This window comes from Pristiophorus japonicus, chromosome 20 (genome assembly GCF_044704955.1).
Source record: "Pristiophorus japonicus isolate sPriJap1 chromosome 20, sPriJap1.hap1, whole genome shotgun sequence".
Classification (NCBI taxonomy): Eukaryota; Metazoa; Chordata; class Chondrichthyes; family Pristiophoridae; genus Pristiophorus; species Pristiophorus japonicus.
Window position 1 is genome coordinate 36,812,196 of NC_091996.1, and position 21,608 is coordinate 36,833,803.

At 40.4% G+C, this 21,608-nt stretch overlaps 1 protein-coding gene across 22 annotated transcripts in view; it reads right to left on the reverse strand.

Annotated features, from left to right (window-relative positions):
• Positions 1 to 2,209: 2,209 nt before the first annotated feature.
• Positions 2,210 to 21,608, reverse strand: part of rgs3a (regulator of G protein signaling 3a) — a 340,299-nt gene continuing 320,900 nt past the window's right edge. For 14 of the 22 annotated variants that reach the window (XM_070862764.1, XM_070862765.1, XM_070862756.1 and 11 more), the window contains 5 exons: positions 10,201 to 10,274; positions 5,776 to 5,877; positions 4,716 to 4,777; positions 3,898 to 4,064; positions 2,210 to 3,769 (listed from right to left, as the gene is read on the reverse strand). In XM_070862764.1, the coding sequence (XP_070718865.1) occupies positions 3,584 to 3,769; positions 3,898 to 4,064; positions 4,716 to 4,777; positions 5,776 to 5,877; positions 10,201 to 10,274 (591 nt within the window). In that variant the 3' untranslated portion in view covers positions 2,210 to 3,583. Of the gene's footprint in view, positions 3,770 to 3,897; positions 4,065 to 4,715; positions 4,778 to 5,775; positions 5,878 to 6,229; positions 6,845 to 8,573; positions 8,723 to 10,200; positions 10,275 to 11,275; positions 11,339 to 15,858; positions 15,894 to 18,578; positions 19,423 to 21,608 lie in introns of those variants that run through there. The other 8 variants (XM_070862768.1, XM_070862770.1, XM_070862769.1 and 5 more) reach the window with 6 other exon arrangements.

The window sequence follows — 21,608 nt, forward strand, 5'->3', positions numbered from 1 at the left end:
CTGTAGGTCCTCTGGCCCTCGGCGCAGCAGGAGCTATCGGGGGCGGAGCCAGGTCCCTGCGCTGAAAACAGTGCCAGGACCTCTGCACATGCGCGCTACAGTGGGCGCGCAAGTGCAGTAGCTCCAGGCGCCCGAAACTGTGTGGGAGGGGCCCGAAGCACGCAGCCCCTAGCTCTGGCCTCACTGGGGCTGCGTGAATAAGGCTCCTTCCACGGCCAGCTCCTGCTTCCTCCCGACCCGACTCCCGCTTCCCGCCCCCCGACCGGACCCGACACCCGCTCCACCCCCCCCCCCGGACCGGACCCGACACCCGCTCCCCCCCTGCCCCCGGACCGGACCTGACACCCGCTCCCCCCCCCCGCACTGGACCCGACACCCGCGCCCACCCCCCGCCTCCGGACTGGATCCGACCTGACCTCCCTCCCCCCGACCTGACCTCCCTCTCCCTCCCTCAGACCCGAATCGACCTCCCTCCCACCACCCCCCCGACCCGACCCAACGCCACCTACTTGTAAATCTGGTACTGGGGACGGGTCCTGCCTGAAGTCTCGGGCCCGGCCCGTTCAGCCTCCCTCCCACCCCCCCATCTCCTTCCCCCCCCCACAGTCTCCTTTCCCCCCCCAAATCTCCTTTTCCCCCCCAATCTCCTTCTCCCCCATCCCTCCCCCTTCACCCCCCCTCTCTCCCTCTACCCCCCTCCTCTCGCTGTCAGAAACACAGACACTGACAGAGAATGAGAGACACACAGACAGACAGAGAGATAGAGACACTGACAGAGACACACTGAGGGGGGCATCCCAGCACGCTGTTGGAGGGCTCCAGGTGCTGCAGTCGGTAAGTAGAAATTTTTTTATTTATTGATTTAAAAAAAACATTATTTCTCATTAATTTTTTTTGATTGATTTATTGGTTGATTTATTGATGTATTTATCATTTATTATTGATGATGGCTCTTTATTTGTAAAACTGAAGTGTTTAATGTTTGTAAACTTCCCTTTAAACCCCCCCCCCCCAACATTCCCTATGCCTGATTTGTAACCTATGCCTGATTTTCTAAAGTGTAGATAAGGTTTTTTCGAGCGTACAAAAATCTTCACTTATTCCATTCTAAGTTAGTTTGGAGTAAGTTTTCACTCACGAAACTTTGAAATCAGGCGTAAGTGGCCGGACACGCCCCCTTTTGAAAAAAAAATTCTGTTCCAAAGTGAAACTGTTCTAACTGACTAGAACTGGAGCAAACTAAATGATGAGAATTCCGATTTCTAAGATACTCCGTTCTACACCAGTTGCTCCTAAAAATCAGGAGCAAATAATGTGGAAACTTGGGGCCTTAAAGAGGGAATTCCAGAGTGTAGGGCCTAGGGCGGTGAAAATCAGGGATGCGCAAGTGGCCATAATTGGGGGGAGTGCAGAAATCTCGGAGGTCGGAGGGTAATAAGGCTGGAGGAGGCTACAGAGATAGGGAGGGGCAAGGCCATGGAGGGATTTGAAAACAAGGATGACACAAGGTTGATGGGTAAACAGGGACATGATCAGCAGCGTTTTGGATGAGCTCAGGTTTATGGGACGTGTAAGGTGGAGGGCCGGTCAGGAGACACTGAAATAGTTGCATCTAGAGGGAGCAAAGGCATGGATGAAGGTTTCACCAGCGGATGAGCTGAGGCAGGGCAATGTTGCAGAAGTGGAAGTTGGCAGTCTTGGTGATGGAGAGGATATGGGGTCGGACACCAAGGTTGCAAACGGTCTAGTTCAGCCTCAGGCATGGGCCAGAGAGAGGGATAGAGTTGGTGGCTAGGGAACAGTTTGCGGCAGGGACTGAAGACAATGGCTTAATTGGAGTAAATATCTAGACATCCAATAGTGGATGTCGGACAAGCGGTTTGCCAAATCAGAGGCAGTGGAGAGATGGTAGTGAGGTAGAGCTGGGTGTTGTCAGTGTACACTAATGCCTTTTAGGGTAGGAAAGCTGCTTTACCCGATCTGGCCTATATTTGACTCCAGTCCCTCATGAACATGATTGACTCTTAACTGCTCTCTGAAAGGGCTAGCTCGATCAAATCGAAGGCGGCTCACCACCTTCTCAGGGCAACTAAGGGATGGGCAATAAATGCCAGACTTGCCAGAGACACCACATCCCAAGAATTAATTTTTAAAAATACATGAGAGATGATATTATTTATGGCATGAGAAATGTTGGTTTCCAGTATTATGAGAATATTGACAGATATAATGAATAATAAATCAATTGAGCGATATAAATCCATGGATAAACAGTAAAGAATGATAACATCCAGATATAAATGGGAAAGAATCCAGAATGAATAACTAATGCTCTTTAACAACTGTTTATTTGCCATTTACCAGGACATAAACTGGTATTTCTCTTGCTTTAAGGAGAAACTGCACTGTAAACAATAGAAATTGACAAAATAGATCTTCCTCAAACTCCTTTACCAGCAATCGTAACCAAAGAAAACCATCCCTGCTTTGTCTCCCTTGCAACATTTGTAGCACTGAGACTATTCATATTTACACATTTATTCATCTACTGTCTCATATTAGGATTATTAAACTCAAAATTTGAAAGGAACTATATATACAGCGGGAATATCCCCAGCTGCCTGCTGCTGGGGTATATACAGTTAAACTTAAACATTAACTGTAAATTAACCTTCAGATTTCAACATAATTTGTACAGACTCCAGAAAATATTACAAATGACACTTAATTAAATGAGAGGAAACACCTCTGAAATATTGCACTTTAACAAATGAAAGGAAAAAAAGGAATATTTCCTATTAGAAATGCATCAAGCATCTGATTATAGTAATAAATAGTTACTAAATCTTCCCCAGCACATAACAAAGCTGTTTAATAGATTTCTGTTGCATGAGCACTTAGAACTACCGAAGAATATAGATTCATGAAAGGTGGTGGAAAGTGCCATGATATCATCAGCAGAATGCCTCTTCAAAGTAGCTTCTTCTATCATACTTGTCACAGTCTCAATTTTCACAAAATGCAGAGAGGCAGAATTGTGCAAGCTCAGTCTTTGGAGATGGACAGAAACTCTAGAGTTCTTGAAAGCACAGCTTTTAATGGTGATTTGGTCCGTTATAATTATTTTATTATAATTATTATTGTACCCCACAGAAAGAGGCTCTTGTTGCTGTTGTGGTGAGATACATTGTCCCAGAAAATGAAAGATAGGTAGTTTGGCACCTGGGAAGTGCAAGGTTAGCTGGTTCTTGCCATGGTTCTGTAGGTCTTCATGCTGTTGTTACACAACAAATACATAAAAAGATGTCCTAAAGCCAACATCATTCTAGTAGCAGACAGGAGCTAGGGACTCTTAAGCAGGATTCTGCAATAAAACAGTACCTGACTGTTTTTTAATAAACTGTCCAAGTCCACTAATCTCACAAACACCTAACTTCTGATGCAATCGGATTTCTGATTCAGTCCATTGAAGTGGGTCTCAAAGTCTCTGAGATAAACAGCAATGATGATCCTCTCTCTCCAACGATGTAAACACAGCATTTAATTTGTCCCAAGTCCCTGTCAGGAATATAGATATGTGTATCTATGACGATGCACTCTGTTTCTTCTGATTTATCAAATCCAAGTACAGATCTGATCTCAGGAATCGTGGATAAGAATCCTTTTCCATCAAACCATATATCCTTTTCTGAGCCAGATCAAAGCAGGACCGTGACACTTTCTGAAGGTTTTCCTTGGTGTGCTCTCTTGTATAGGAGTCCAAATTAACCTAGAAAAACAGAGAAAATATCATATTTTATATTCAACTTTCAAAATATTTCAGTAAAACATATGGATATGCACAATTCTTATTATTTGAAGCCACATTAATCAAAAATTCCTAAAAGACTTGCTTACCTCTTTACAGGATTGAATGGCAATATATTCCCCAAATATTTTCTTGGCCTTTGAAGTCATTTTAGATTGTGATTTGGCTTTTTTGTATTCCTCACATGCCAGCCAGAACTCAAGGTTCTCTTCACTGAATTCAGTGCGTAAAAAAGCTCGAAAAGCTGCTAACCCATCTGAAAACAAGTAGCAGATATATGAATGACAATGCATCAGTCTAAACACAAGAATAAGTAACAATAAATTAAACATGATCTTTTCATTAATAAAGTGGAGAAAATTAGGCTTCACCCTTTCCATGTTGTCCAATCAAATCATCTGTTTAATATTGCATTTTTGGTATTTTTATTGCATGATCACACATAAAGGTGTATGCATCAGTATATACTGCTGGACTCATTTCAAGCAGAGCTATTCTGCATAAACTTTATTCTATATTGTTTACCACACCCACAGCAAAGGAAACCTTCCCCATAACATTGTCAAGAAACTGATGCAAGCAAATTAAGTGGCTTTTGAAAGATGTCTATCTATAATACCCACAAGTAAATGATAGAAAACAGAACCAGAGGTACTAGGCTCGACAAAAATACAAACTTAACTAGCTTATGCTTTACAGTTTATTCAAAAGACTACCATAATGAACAAATCATCAAGCTTTATTTTAGATTAAACATTAAAAAGTTAATTAGTAATAAACTCAATGAGCTACTTTGCATCAAATTAAATATTTTTGAAATTACAAAGAAAGGATTAACAATCAATGCAGTATCAATCCAACATCTTCTGTGCAATGCAGAATTGCTAATACATAAAGAAGTGCTTACATTTGTGTATAAGAAGTTTGTCCAAAGACTCTCCCCATTTTAGAGCTTCTTCTGACGAGGGTCTGCAGGCAAAGGTAGAGCAATTTGTTAATAGACACATTTCCACAGCTTTTAAAATTATTTTGTGTCTGACAATTCAACTGACAGGTAATCTCCATCATTGGTAGGTTAGTCCTGCATAGTTGTCTGCTCACCTCGAGCTAATTCATCAACACCAACCCTGAAATCATTATGGCGTGCCAGGAAAACTTGCATTTCAGGTTGGTCAGTAAACATGTCAGCTTTAAATCAACTCAGAGTTGTTCTAGATTTTGTTTCACAAATTCATCTCCAAAGTGATTTACTGCAATAGAAACCGTAGTTCACACAAATATGTGTGCTTATTTTCCTGCCATCTTCTAAATCTGTGGCTATGTTGTAGGATTTTGTGCATCACAGGGCATGACTACAACACTGACTCGTTGGCATCTATTAGACAGCTAATAGATAAATAAATATCTTGTGGAGGTTTGCAGGCAAATGCAGATTTTCTTAGGCATGCTTCCAGCACCCCTAACAAGATGCTGTCATGTGCAGAACCACATTTTCCTAGGTGGGCCACAGAGCTGGCTTTGTATACTTTATGTATAGCAGTCTGCGCATATTCAGCTTTCAGACAGCACAGCCAATACACTTCAACAAAATGACTTCAAGTCAGACTCAGTACTCGCAAGGCCCAACATTAGATGTTTAAACTCAAGAATGTTAGTAGTAAAGCTGAACTATAATTCTTTCAATCAATTAACTTATCAGTCCCTCTTCACTCATAAAATTAGCCTGAGTGATCACTTGGTAATAATTGTAATTGTTATCCATCACATTTATCTTTGAGAGAAGCTGTTGCATTTCACCATTACTGACTAACAGCTGACAGGGAATATTCTTCCCTTTGACTTTGTTATTTGGCTTTTGAAACAACACAAAAAACAGAAGTGCAAAATGACTACATTTTACCAGCCACAAAGGTTTGAGAAAAACAAGGTTGTAACTTTAAATGTAGAAACAAAAATGTAAGACCTACTTCACAGTTTTGATGACTTTATCGAGTTTCGCAGCATTGCTGCCTGGACCGGATTCATTCCGCCGTCGTAGAAATCCCAAGCGGTTTTTCATATCTTTGGCTCTATAAATAAAAACATAAACGCTGGTAAATACTGAGCAGCTGATGAAGAATTGCTTATTTAAAAATGATATGTTCTTGACTGAGCAAGTAAGTAGAAAAAAATATTTATTGGATTGAATACGCAGAGAAACAGGTATGGCTTGCTGCTGAAACTAAGCATTCTCATATTGCTAATAGTAAAAAAAGTTTAAACATTTCAGTCCCCACACTTCAAGTCTGATCCACTAGTCTGTTGGATCTTTTACACCATGACAAAACTGAAACGTTTTGTTTAACACATACAAAACTTGCTCCTTTTCGCTAGCTTCTTTTCTCTATCTTCAAAAATGAGGTAAGCTCATACTCAACTTACTCCTTCATGGTGTGTCGTCGATGCAAGCCCCCACCAGGACTTGTATGCTGAAGCAAACTCAAAAGCATTTCTGAATGAAACTCCTGTGGTTGTGGCTTTGACCAATCTCTGAAAAATGGCATCTTTCAGAATTGACTTGTTCGGACTCGTTTTGAAGCCACTTCCTTTCCCCTTATTGAATACGCATTTGATTCACGATGGCTTCACAAAAATGTAGCAATTAAATAATATTCAGTCTGCTGAATGTTAGAAAAATAAGTTCTATTTTGTCCCTATAGTCTCAAGGTCTTCAGACATCCTTGTGACACATAAAAATCTCCTAACTTCAACAATCCCCTGACCTGCAGAGGAGCTAACATCTGGACTGTGCGGTGAGCAGCGTGAATTCCAGTTCTATGCTGAAGTGGCCGTCTGGCTCATGGTATTTGCATTCAGGAAGTGGGAGTGACTGCCTTGTATGCCCACGTTTTTGAAAGGAGAGTAGGCTTGATTCAGTTGTGTCAGCTCCTAGCAGTGACTGCCTGCCTACTTCTGGTGAATAAAGCACATTGACAACTGAAATGCTAATACAGGAAACAAACTGCTGCTATTTATGCCGACTCGTTTAACTGGTTGCTATAGCAACAAATCAAATGGCTCTTTTTGGCGGGAGGGAAAGTGCTTGTAATTGCAAGAATGTTGGGGTTGCTCAAGTGAACACACAAATCAACGTCAGAATTACACTGACTACAAATTCTGTTGACAATTTAGAAAATCTCAAATTTCTTCAACACAAGTACAGAAACATAAATTTGAAAGCTCTTTGCATCTTCTGTGTACTGACAATAAATGGGCGAAAGAAAACATTTTTGCAGAAAGGTTTTAAAGAGCAATATTAAATAGAAGTGCGTCACCTTCAGAAAACTTACTTAAACTTGGATTCATTTTTAAAAATTTGCTGAAATAATTAATGAATCAAAGAGCTTAGCATCAAACATTTTGCAAGTGATATGGAAATAGTTTTATAAGCCTGGGGCATAATTATTTTTCACAAATTAATTTACAATGAAAACCATTACCGAACGATGTGCCCATTTGCTATGTTGTTGATGGAAAGGTCCTTGAGTGGGTGAAACAGCATCACCATCCATCACTTGACTGATCACTCTCCACACTGCATTCTGCTGCTGCTGCTATTATGCTGTGGTTGGTGGGGAGTGTGACACACATATGGAAGTGGTCGGTGCTTTAATTTGCAGTGCAACGGGAAACTGTTCTAAAACTTAACAAGATACCCAGCATATTTTTCCTGACTTTTCTCCACTTCTTACTGATATTTAAATTCTTAATTTGAAAGGAGTTTATGAACAGTATTTCTTTCACACCACTTTATTTATATTCAGTCTACTGTCATGTCCATAGCATCTGACCTTGCAATCAGTTATTTTAACCTTAATACCTGAAATACATTCATAATGCAAGAATGCATCTACAATGTGTATTCTGCGAGTTCTCATCCAAAGTTATCTCGCTTTTAATTAAGTTTGTATGTTTCTATAAATTACAAAATGCTTCATTTTCATAATTCAGCAGTTGCCTGATCCTCACTAAAAATTCAATCAACCCACCTTCCATCACTTTTCATCACATAAAAACAGAATTGCTAAGACTTCACAAATCGATCTACAATATTCTGTAAGAATAGACAATTTGCCTTATATTTCTAGGGTCACTGAAATTATGGGAATGTATTTTAGCATTCAAACATAACAAATATAAATAGATAGTTGTATAACTGTGGATGGCAGCAAATCCAGCAGATAAGAAGCAATAGCTAGCAAAAACGTAATAAGCAATCCCCGATAAGACGGACTTGATGGGATAACAGTATAACTAATGAAAATGACTGGCACAATGCATTCTATCACATGGTTTTCAAAGTTCTACTGGGACACAACCCGTTAACAACTTGCTCAGCTGTAATTTAATATATTTATAAATAAAATGAGCTCCTTGCCATTCAAATTAAACACTAAAGGAAAGCATGTGTAAAAAATATCTATTCCATGACCATTGCAATGAAGCCCAAAGCTTTGCTGCAGAATTCAGTAGAATTAAATTCTATTTCTAGCTGCAAGGATTAACTGCCCATAAAATTCCTAAGTAATGTTACAGCTAAAAGCTTTCCAACAGACATTTAAAATTAGCATTTCTGTGATAATAGTAAATATTTAAGGACCCTTGCATTTTAACATGAAAAAATCAAAGACAACAAATGTTAGAAATTCATTAAAAAAATAAACAAGCTCCCATATTTAATTTTTACCTTACAAAATACATTTTCCTTAAGATCTGACTCTCCTACCTTTCCAGATATTTTTCTGAAAAGTCAACCATTGTGTGTAGCATTTGGATAACTCTATCTGTAAGTAATGCACGTCTGCAGTGTTTTGAGTCGGATCGTTATATTGATAGCTCTCCCAGGAAGGCAGATTAAGTAGTAAGTGTGGGTTGGATAAAGGCCAACTCACGAACCAATCAGACTACAGTATCTAATAAAAGGCTTCACGGGGAGAAATTGTAACTATTTCTACCAATAGGATAAGGCAACCATTCCCATTGTACATTAGCTGCATTTATTAGGACATTTTCTTACTCTTAAATTGCTTTTCTTCTAATTTACACAGAGCATGAGCAAAGTTAAACAATAGATATTCTCTGTGCTGAAGTCACTCATGCTTGTTCATCAGCAGTTGTTGTGCTCTTGGTTCCACCTACTGGTACACAATGGTACTTCATGACATGTTGAAAACTTTTTTTAAGATATAAAGGAACTTGACTTCATACAGAGGCTGCAACATTATCATGGTGTTTCTAAATCTCTTAACAATCCTTTTTGAATAAGTATTTCAGCCTCTGTTGCCCAGGGCAGTAAGGTAATACCCTATAATTCAATTTTTTTTCTCACTTTGAGACAAATATATCCATACATTGCTTTGCACCAAGTATTTTGCAACAAAATTGAATGACAAAAAAAATAGAAAATTGAAATATTGCATTATGGAATATTATTAGTTTTAAACCTGACTATTAAGTGCATTATATTTCACTGTTTTACATTTTTTTTGAAGAACAGGTCCATATCTGAAAAAGGAAACATCCCGAATCCAAAATTATGCAAAGTCAAATTTGTGCATGTTTCACTTCTATTGCGGCCATATGTCTTAAAATGACATTTTTTTTAAGCTGTATCATTGGAATTGTTATCTTTCAAAAAACATTTTTATTTTCTGCACTTGGTTGTTTCAAACTATTAGTCCATATCTGTCTGGGCCCCTTACCCTCATTATTACTGAATGGAAACAGCTGTATGCTTTAACTCTTGCTCCATCTGCATTGTTTTAATATGACAGGGCCTCAAGATCATGTTTCATCCTTCCTGCCCCCAATCTGAACCTTCTGTCCATCAGAGCTTGTAATGAAACGAAAGATCACTTCCAGAAATGTATTTACCTTGGGCATTAATGCAGCATTTGTCGATTACTCACTGTATGTGTTTGCTATTCTTCTTTAAACAATGAAAATATATCGGAGGAACCAAAACCTAAGCATTAATGAAAAAATTTATTTCTTCTATGAACATTTAATGGGCCAATTTTCTGGCACCTTCTAAGCCTGACTGAAACAGTACGGAGATAGTATGTTCCTCCAACTTTACAGTTTGTATTGTGCATGCTAGTTAGAGCAGAAAGAACACAGAGAAAAAGTAAACTATGCTAATTAATTAAAGTCAATGATTATTATGCTCCATCTTAACAGGGGATTAATGTTGAAAAACTGTAACAAGAGGACAGAAGTAAAATTTTGCTCCCAAACCAACAAAAAAGGAATAGTATCTTAAGAAGAATGTATTCCAGTAAACAATATCAAAAACTGTCACAAATGAAAGGATCAAACTTACAAACTGTCACAAATGAAAGGATCAAACTTACAAATTCTTGGTCTTTTTCTTCTTGGAGCCATCATCAGTTTCATCCAAGCCACAGTCAGAATCCGCTCCAGAGAGCTGGTGAGGAAACAGTAAAAAGACGGTCTGCATCATGAACTGAGGATTACGAGATTTCCTTATCCTCTTTTAAATTTACTCCAGGTTTATTGTTGGTTTCTTTTGCTCACATAATCTTAAATAATGTCATGGTTAGGCTCAAGCCCGCACTGTGATGCAACATGCACGGAATTTAGGTACAAAGATCAGTATTTGTCCGCAGATTTAGAAACATTATATGAATGACCAGGATTGCCGGTTTTTAAGTACTCATAGAGATCCTTTATGGAAACTTAGGCAGTATTTGTCATAGTCAATCAGGCTGTATGTTTTTTCCACCTCAAAAATTACTGTAGCCACTCTTGTTCTTAGTTATCTTGAACACTGTAACTAAACAGAGTAATGTACTGGATTACATATGATTGGCTGTGAGACAGTGGGCGGCTCCAATTTCATCCAATAGTGCAAGTCTGTGAATTTGCAACTTTAGTTTCTATTAGTTTGTTCTGCAAAGCAGAAAAAATGAATTTTATAGAAAATACTCAAAGTCATAATGGTTGTCAGAATAAGTTTACACAAACCTATTTCAAGGTTTAATAGCCCGATTAAAAGAAATTAATTTCAGTTCCATAGCAATAACGGAAAATAACTTTCCATCAATTCCCACTAAAACGTTACTCACCTGGGGATATCCTTCTTTAATCATACAAGCGCATGGGTGAATCAGAAATGGAAAGACCATGTGTACAGCCCATTGCTGGACCAGTTCAAATCTGAAACTGAAGACACTGGACCTTTTTTTGATGCTGGTGGAGGGAGGGGAGGAGGCAGAGTGCAGGGGGAAAAGTCACTGAATTGCCTCTACAGATTTTTTCCCTCTGCTTTCTCCCATCCTCTCCTGAGGCAGTGATTCATGTCGCCCCACTTTTGCCACAGGTCCCAGCAGCCCTATGTTACCTTACCAAAGTAGCTGTTCAATCTTTGTGTGTGAACTTAGCAAGTCACAGCTGGATTTGACCAACCTTGGCGGGTCCGGGGTAGACGACGTCCTTGGCGAGTCCCGACCCCGCAGCTGTGTCGATCCGGACCTCCGACATGATTTTATAGATCGATAGACTTGCATTTATAAGTGCCTTTCACGACCACCGGATGTCCCAAAGAGCTTTACAGTCAGTGAAGTACTTTTTTTGAAGTGTAGTCGCTGTTGTAATTTGGGGCTTGTTATGCCTGCCTGCGAGGTTCCCAGCCAATTAAAAGGAAGTGGGTCTGATGCCGTCATCTGATGACACATCATCAGCCAGTTTCCTTAAAGGGACCATACCCACATACAGTTTGACAGTTATGCTGTCAGTGATCTGCAGCATTGAGGTGCTGCAAACACTGACAAACACTGCACAAAGGTGCACAGCTGCACCCAGGCTCTGCCATAACTCCCTCCAGATCTACGTTACCACAGTGACTACACTTCAAAAAGTACTTAATTGGCTGTAAAGTGCTTTGGGACATCCGGTGGTCAAAAAAGGCGCTATATAAATGCAAGTCTTTTTTTTTCTTATGCAGGGAGTCCCAACACGCAGGGAGATTCTCTTCCCTTCCAATGGGCAGAAGACACTTCCCCAAGACACCAACACAGCCTGGTTGCACATTGTACAGGAGGACACAAGCAGGGATGTTGACAGGAGGACATGGCTGCAGTGGCGCAAACCGTTCAATTATCTCAGTGGATCACAAAATGTTACTACAAAGCCACACTCATCACATCCCCATCACTCTGCCTTCCCTATCCTACTCCTGCACATCCTTACTCACACCAACTTACCTTGCACCTCTACCCATCCCTCTCTCTTTATCTACATTATCACATCCCCATCTCACTAGCCACCCCTCACATTCGCCCTTATCGAATCATACCAACTTACAACAAGCAAGGGTGGGTACTTGGGTGTTTTGTGCCATTTGGGATTACCGAATGGTGATCGAGACCAGAGCATTTAGCTCGGTTGTTTACCACTCGTTGTATTTACCCAATGAGCCATGAGTGCTTATTCTCGTGGCTCAGTGGGTAAATACAAATGGTAAGAGTGTTGTTTTAATGCCATATTGCCACTTTCAAAAGATGGGTGAAAAATTAGTGAAGCATGAAGGTCTTGGAAATACATTGTGCAAACATTATGATACAAGTCATTTTAAAGGGAGGGCTCGTTATTTCAAACAGGTTAACTCTTCTGGTACAATAACAAACGAAGGAACTGTATGTGTATGAGATCAGCTCTCATATATACTAATTTTCGCATAGTGTAATTTCAGGGCCAAAAACCTTTGTAACTTTACAAAGAATGAAAGTATAACAGATACGCAAGTTGTAGGAAAACGTATAAGGTTCTTCTGATTAAGCCAGATGAGCTAAATTCCTCCGAGATGAGTAGCAGGATAGGGTGGGGCAGGGGGAGATATTTTCTGCTGGCAGCATAAGTGGAAAACTTTGCTTCGGCTCATGTCTCTAATTTTCCTCTCTTGCTATTGTCTTGGGGATTTAAATAGGTTAATTTCAATGTAATTTTATACAGATATATTTAAACTGATCCATTGATTCCTACAGAAGTTCATGACTACAGTCCTGCTCCAGTAAAACAAATAATATTCAGTGGAGAGCTTGTAATCAGTCTCATTTTTACCACCAGTCAGATCACCCCACAAAAAGGAAATTGGTTGCTTGTGTTAAATCCAAGCAAAGAAAAAAAAACACATAAACCTTAGCAACATAGCCAGTTACTACCAACTGTAAAATCCCAACCAAAGTCACAAAGCCATAATTTCTCACATTCATTTTCACTTAATGTCATAATAAAAGAAAGAAATAAAGAAAAGAACTTGCATTTATATAGCGCCTTGCATGACCTCAGATGCCTCAAAGTGCTTTACAGTCAATGCAGTATTTTTGAAGTGTAGTCACCGTTCTAATGTAGGGAAATACGGCAGCCAATAGCGCATATCAAGGTCCCTCAAACAGCAATGAGATAATTGAGGGATAAATATTGGTCAGGACATTGGGAAAACTTTCCCTGCTCTTCTGCAAAATAGTGCAATGGGATATTTTACATCCACCTGAGAAGGCAGATGGGGCTGTGGCTCCGTGCGCAGCACTCTTGCCTCTGAGTCAGAAGGTTGTGGGTTCAAGTCTCACTCCAGGGAGTTGAGCACAAACATCTAGGCGAACACAGTACTAAAGAAGTGCAGGTGACGTTAAACCGAGGCCCCGTCTGTTCTCTCGGGTGGACGTAAAAGATCCCATGGCTCTATTTTGAAGAAGAGCAGAGGAGTTATCCCCAGTGTCCTGGGGCCAATATTTATCCCTCAATCAACATAACAAAAACAGATTATCTGGTCATTATCACATTGCTGTTTGTGGGAGCTTGCTGTGCGCAAATTGGCTGTCGGATTACAACAGTGACTACACTTCAGAAGTACTTAATTGGCTGCAAAGCGCTTTAAGACATCCAGTGGTCGTGAAAGGCGCTATATAAATCCAAGTCTTTTTATCTCTCTTATTCGAAAGGTGACACCTCTGATTATGCAACACTCACTCAGTACTGCACTAGGAGTATTGGACTAGATTATGTGCTCAAGTCTCTGGAGTGTAATTTGAACCCACAACTTTCTGACTCAGGCAAGTGTGCTACCACTGAGCCAAGGCTGACAGTACCCAATTTTTTTTGTTCAAATGGCAGGTTTGTCAAATCGCTCTCAAAGAAAAAAAACTGTAGATGCTGGAAATCCAAAACGAAAACAGAAAATGCTTGAAATATTCAGCAGGGTCAGCCAAGATCTTTGGAGAAAACAGATGGCCTAGAAATCTGATGGTGCCCGGAATCGGTGCACCCCTTGCACTGTGCACGCCAGTTGCAAGTGACTCAGCCAGCACGTGATTTTCGTGTTGCCTGCTCATTTTAATGATGCAGTGTGCAGCAAGTGCTACCCGCGTTACTCACTGGCTGCACGCCTTTAAGGTGGGAGGTGGGGGGAATACCATGCATCCATGACACAAATTAAAGGCAACCAGCACCCCTTGGGTGCATTCTGGCTCCACAAACATCAACAGCTCGCACTGCTGCCATATAATCTCAGATAGCTGCCACCTTGGTTCTGACAGCCGATAGTCACAGGGGCCTCCAAAGCATCACAGCAGTCCTGCGCTCTGTTCTCAGCAGAGCCGCATGCGTTCTAAGGCGCCGTCCCAGGAGAGTGGCCTTGGCTTCATGGGAGATGCACTTGATGTCCCCTCTCAGGTCAACATTATGCATAGCTCCTCCGTCAATGCTCTTGCTACTACTATGCAAGGTTGTCCACTATGACCATGAAAGCTCAGCAACTTTCCACCTAACAAGCTATAGCCATTGGAATCACCTGTTCGGAGCATTAGGAAAGAGAAAAGAACAGGCAAGACAGACAAGACACAGAGGTATACAGACTGCATATGGGAGCAAGGATCCAAGCTGGTGCAGGTCTCATCAATGTTTGGCACTAGTCAACTTTTATTGTACAAATGATTTGTACATGTGTGCAACAATGCAAAGAACAAGACTTTGTACATTGCAAGATGGTTGCTATTATGTGATTTATGTTATTTTTGAAAACTGACAAGTGTTATCTGCATTTTAACTATGAGAAACAAAATTCCGATATTATTTGCAAATTCTGAAAATGGGTTACATTTAATTTTGAATGTAGAACAGGCAGCCAATACAATCAAAATCAAATCCCTCAATTAATATCATTAAAATCAGATCAGCTGGTCATTCATCAGTGCTGTTAGTGAGACCTTGTTGTGCATAAATTGGTCACCGTGCTTGCCTACGTAACAATAGTGACTACATTTCAAAAAATAAAATTGATGTGAAGCACTTGGAGACAATTCTCCGAGATATAGTAAGATGATAGATTAATACAGTACAAGCCTTTATATTACATTATGCAATGAATTATTGGCAGATGCCATCCATGCGTTCTTGTACAGCTCAGATGCACGCATGAAGTGATATTTGTAATGAGTAACAAAACAATGCGTGCAATAAAGTATATGAGCAAGCTTACAGTATATATAGTCTGTAAAATAGCACAAACATAACTCTCAGCATTCAATTCACATTTCAGTCAGAACTGGTTATAATTTATAGTTAAATGTTAACCTCAGACTTGATTTCTATTTTTACTGACATTATCCTCTTTTTAACTAGTTTCAATCGTCAATGTTTGGTCTGCATTTCACAATGTGATTCTTATCAAATACAACATGAATATACCCTGTACTATTTTACAGTATCTCCAATACTGGACCAGCAGTAAGTAAATGTGAGAGTAAATTACAATAATGAAATGAGGGTGCAGTTTATTTCAGCGTATATATATAACAAATTGAATATTACATGACAGATAGAGTCTCAGTATCCCCCCCCAGGGTAAAGGACCATTTGCGACAAAAATACCTGACCATATATCTGTCTGCCAACTTTTGAGCTGTGAACAGATTGTTTTTCTTACGGGATAGGAATTTTGAGACCTAGTGCAATTTCTGGAAGCCTGCATTAAAGCATACAGTCTGTCTCACCCGATTTCCTGGTATTATAAACAGAGGCTTTGTACATGTGGAGTTGAGGAAGTCCTTCAATAAAAGATTTTCAATTCTTTTTCACATGTCTCTGTTGAATAAAGTACTTTTGTTGAATAAAACACCAATTTCCTTCCATTTCATAGTTTAGAATTAAGTTGAATATTCAAACAAATTTACATTCAGATTTTACAACTATATTTTGATGACCAAAAGTCAGTTTGCCTTTTTTGGAATATTTAATTATGATAGTATATTTCATTAATTTTTGGTACCAGGTTAATTCTTCCACTGCTCAATTTGGTTCATTACTTCCATCAATACATTGCTATTCTTATTTTAACACTTTTTAGGGGAAAATTGCTTTCTTTTGTAATTTGAACCTGTGAACTTTCGATATTCCTGAAAAGTGTGCCACACTCAGAGTGGTACAAAGTGCACGCATATCTACAATTCTATACATAGCAAGTTTTCAATCTCTACCTGTGTTGTTGGGGGGGAAAAGTGTTAGAGAAACTGGCTGCTACCTGTAGCAAAAATCAATTCACAGATGTCACCAGCAGTTGTTCTAAAACAGTTTTGATGAAGGGGATCTCATAGAAACATATAAAATTCTGATGGGACTGGACAGGTTAGATGCAGGAAGAATGTTCCTGATGTTGGGGAAGTCCAGAACCAGGGGACACAGTCTAAGGATAAGGCGTAAGCCATTTAGGACCGAGATGAGGAGAAACTTCTTCACTCAGAGAATTGTGAACCTGTGGAATTCCCTACCGCAGAGAGTTGTTGATGCCAGTTCGTTGGATATATTCAAGAGGGAGTTAGATGTGGCCCTTACGGCTAAGGGGATCAAGGGGTATGGAGAGAAAGCAGGAAAGGGTACTGAGGTGAATGATCAGCCATGATCTTATTGAATGGTGGTGCAGGCTCGAAGGGCTGAATGGCTTGTTCCTGCACCTATTTTCTATGTTTCTATGTTATCGAGCAACATTGACAGAGGCTTGGAGGGCAGTTCGTCTACTTATCCTTTCTACTGACGAATAGCGTAGTGCAGATAAAGCTAAAAAATTTCCATCCCATAGTGGCCTCCTGATGCAACAAACCCTGACTTATTAACCAGAGAAACATTTATTGCATCAGAAGTTCTAAGTAAGCACCCGTGTGGCTGTCAGTCTTTCTACTGCAAGTAAACAGGAGGTGGCTGAGTTCCTCCTTGAGGTTCATATCTTGTTCACTGTAATTATGTTTTTGCTTATTCCATTCCATTTCTAATTTCAGGCATGTGCTGAGCTGTACTATATTCCTCAATAGAGGTAGAACCTATCTCTGAAGGAAAACATGCATAGATCATACTAAGTAGAGTAGATGAATGGGAACAAAATCCCTGTAATTGGAGACGTCACTTAATGCATATGTCACTTAGAGGTAAGGTTCCACTATTGGAAAGACAGATGATGATATTTCTTAAAGATATAGCTGGCATCTAAGAGAGCCAAACCCACGATACAGTGAAAACTGTAGATTTAGTCAATAAATGCCAATCTTGCACATCTCCAATTGGTTGATTAAAGATTTTAACGGGCAGATCTCTTATCTCAGTCAAGGAATGACATATATTGCACCTGTGTATGCATGCATGTACATGTGTAAAGCAGAGAAGCATGGGGAAAATATAACTAAAGTAGATGAAATAATTAAATGAAAATACTTCAAATTTCTAAAGCTACCAAATTTGTTTGTTTACAAAAATGCTGAATTATATGTTGCAGTTAGTACAAAATAACAGTTTGTCAGACTGTGTCTCTCCTTTCAAACTGATTTAATTTTGTCAAAAGAACATTTTTCTTTTTTTTTCAGTAACCTAAATATTAAACTCCAGTGAAAAAACTGTATTTTTAGTTGTTACAATTTTGTTTATAGAACTTTTGATCAAATTCTCTGTCACGACCTCTCTGAATATCATTCTGCTGAGAAGTTATCATTAACACTATTCTGTGCAATGTCATTGACAGCTTGCTTCCAAATGACCCAATCCAGATTTTACTGGAGCAAATGCAGCATAGGTCAACTCAAGGAAAAAAAAAATCAGCAACTCTATAAATCAGAGACAATTTGTCTTCGAAGGGTAAATCAATGTTACATACTTCTTCCAGTTAGCTGTCAGCTTCGTGAGCTTTACGTATGGAGAACAATCAGTAACAAGAGCATCACACTAAGTCCCTTATGGATGTTCCAAGGAATTTTAATTGCTTGCATACAATAGATCATAAAATTCTGATTAGGGTCATTGGGCCCAAATTTGCCCAGGAGCTGCTCCGTTTTTTTTTTGGAGCAACTTGATTTTTCTGGAGTATCTTAAAAATCCCCATTCTGCACATTTAATTTGCGCCAGTGTAAGTGAGTTAGTTAGGATTTTTTTTAGTTTCGTTTTTTTCCCCAAAAGGGGGCGTTACCAACCACCTGCGCCCGTTTTGGCCATTTAAACCAGTTTGGACAGCTAACAGTTGCTCTAAACTAACTTAGGTCAGCATATGTGGCCACTTGTGGCCGCACAGAAAACCCTTGGAGAGTTAAGAAATCAGCGCAGGTAGCCAGAGATTGGGGGGGGGGGGGGGGAGGGAAGTGGAGAGGACCTTGCAAAGCACTAAATACCTTCTCAACGCCATTCAAGAAGCATAAAAACCATCAATAATAAATAAAAAATAAAAATTAATTCCTACCTTTCTAACTCCGACTCTCTCTGACTCCGACTCTCTCTCCCTCTCCAACGACTTCTAGAACTTCTCTCTGTGGACTTGAGGGACTGGACTGCTCTCTCCGAGGGACTGGACTGATCTCTCTGAGGGAAGGCAGCGGCCGGCAGGCCACTCGACCCAGGACAGGGGCGGTACGCGTTGGGTCTCATGCTGCAGGCACGCATCATCACAATCATGGGAGGAGCTATTGCGCATGCGCGAACGCTCTACTGCGCATGCCAGCACTCTTTTAGGCGCAGGGCCCTAGATCTGCCCCCCAATGGACTCGCCACACCACGCCAAGCCCCGGGAGAGTCGGCCGAGGGGCCAGAATCCCGGGACATCTTTTTGGCGCCATTTGGATCATAGCAAGTCGGCGCATCTCACGTGAGTGCGCCAAAAAAAACCGGAGGGCCAAATTTGGCCCAATATTTCCAATTAAGCAATAGTTAAAAAGTCGTTGAAGATATTTTTAAAAAGGATTAAACTTGTCCTAAGTGGCATGACACTTTTTAAAAAAAAGGCTTAATTTTGAAGCCAGGAGTATTTCACTATAATAATTATAGGGTAGAAATTGCGGTCGGAGGGTTCCCATGAGCGGAGGCCTGCAAAAAATGTACAAACTTAGCGGGTGTCCCGGAGGTTTGGAGATTCGAAGTGCTGGGCCTCTCCAGGAATCCGCGGGTAGAGGCCCACGTATCTCGTGGCACATGAGGTTTGCAATCGCCCCTGCGGTCATGTGGGTCGGCCCAACCAATGAAAGAAGGGGATCCCCATTCATACTTATGGTGATTCCATGGAATCATCATAAGTACGAGTGGGAATACCACCAAAAATCTAAGTACACTTAAAATACATTTTTAAAAAATCACATTTAAAATTAATCAAAATGGCATTTAGTTAAATATTTTAAACAAAAATTTTTTTTTTTGAAAAGTACATTTACATATTTTAAAGGGTCTAAAAATAAACTTAAGTTATTTCACAGGTTTTTAAATGTATAAATTATTGAAAAATGTTTTTTTTTCTGTCCGTTAATGCTCTTACTCTGGTAAAAAGCAGGCCTTTTACTAGGCGTAAGAATTTCACGGGCATTCGTTGGGCAAATAGCCCAACTCTCTGCCCACAGAGGTGCTTTTCCCAGGAATGAGTGCGATCTATTATGAAGATTCTTGACAGATTGCAAGTTCCAGGTTTTAGCACATGCGCTTCACATGCCTAAACTTGGGCGGCCACTACAGGTGCATGCGCAACTTGTACACACCCGTAGGGGCCGCAAATTATGGCCCTAAGGGCTAGAAATTCGGTGATAAAAACTGGGTTTTTGGTGCTATTTCGCCTTTTTTGGTGAAAACCCGGTTGTCGGAAAATTCGGCGACGTTTTGCAGCGGCGGTTTTCAAATACCGCTAGAGTGAGGAGTGCCACCGTGCAAGACCCGAAATATAGTTTTCGCCAAAAATTTGGCTCATAGCGCATCCGTATTTTGCACGAAACATACCGACATGTAAAAAGCTGTGTTGAAGCCCTTGGAACAGCGGTAAGTATGAAGACCTGCAAAAATGGTAAAGATTTTATTTTTCAATTCTTTTGCAGCAATTCGCTGGATAAGTTTTGTGAATTTTTTTGTTTTGTTTTATCCAATTTATTTTTAGGTGTTTTCCCGTCCTCCCGAGGCGCAACTCGCAGCGGTATCGGCCTCGGAACTAAAGTTGGCGAGGATTGCGGTTTGTGCCGCAAATCCTTGTGCAACGCCAATTTTTACCGCTGCGCAAATTAAGGCTTGAATTTACGGCCTGAAAGTAGAGTGGTAATTTTGACGAAAATATACCGTTATCATTGAGAACCGAATTTCATTGCGCTTTTCCTGGCCAGAACTCAAGACAGACAAATATTATGCATCAGGTATACAAAAAGCGATATTTTTATTCTGTATTTGCATCAGGGCAAGAAATGGAGCTATGGGGGATTATGTGTGCCATGGAAACATAGAAACATAGAAAATAGGTGCAGGAGTAAGCCATTCGGCCCTTCGAGCCTGCACCGCCATTCAATGAGTTCATGGCTGAACATGTAACTTCAGTACCCCATTCCTGCTTTCTCACCATACCCCTTGATCCCCCTAGTAGTAAGGAATACATCTAACTCCTTTTTGAATATATTTAGTGAATTGGCCTCAACAACTTTCTGTGGTAGAGAATTCCACAGGTTCACCACTCTCTGGGTGAAGAAGTTTCTCCTCATCTCGGTCCTAAATGGCTTACCCCTTATCCTTAGACTGTGACCCCTGGTTCTGGACTTTCCCAACATTGGAAACATTCTTCCTGCATCTAACCTGTCCAAACCCATCAGAATTTTAAATGTTTCTATGAGGTCCCCTCTCATTCTTCTGAACTCCAGTGAATACAAGCCCAATTGATCCAGTCTTTCTTGATATGTCAGTCCCGCCATCCCGGGAATCAGTCTGGTGAACCTTCGCTGCACCCCCTCAATAGCAAGAATGTCCTTCCTCAAGTTAGGAGACCAAAACTGTACACAATACTCCAGATGTGGCCTCACCAAGGCCCTGTACAACTGTAGTAACACCTCCCTGCCCCTGTACTCAAAACCCCTCGCTATGAAGGCCAACATGCCATTTGCTTTCTTAACCGCCTGCTGTACCTGCATACCAACCTTCAATGACTGATGTACCATGACACCCAGGTCTCGTTGCACCTCCCCTTTTCCTAATCTGTCACCATTCAGATAATAGTCTGTCTCTCTGTTTTTACCACCAAAGTGGATAACCTCACATTTATCCACATTATACTTCATCTGACATGCATTTGACCACTCACCTAACCTATCCAAATCACTCTGCAGCCTCCTAGCATCCTCCTCGCAGCTCACACTGCCACCCAACTGAGTGTCATCTGCAAATTTGGAAATACTACATTTAATCCCCTCGTCTAAATCATTAATGTACAATGTAAACAGCTGGGGCCCCAGCACAGAACCTTGCGGTACCCCACTAGTCA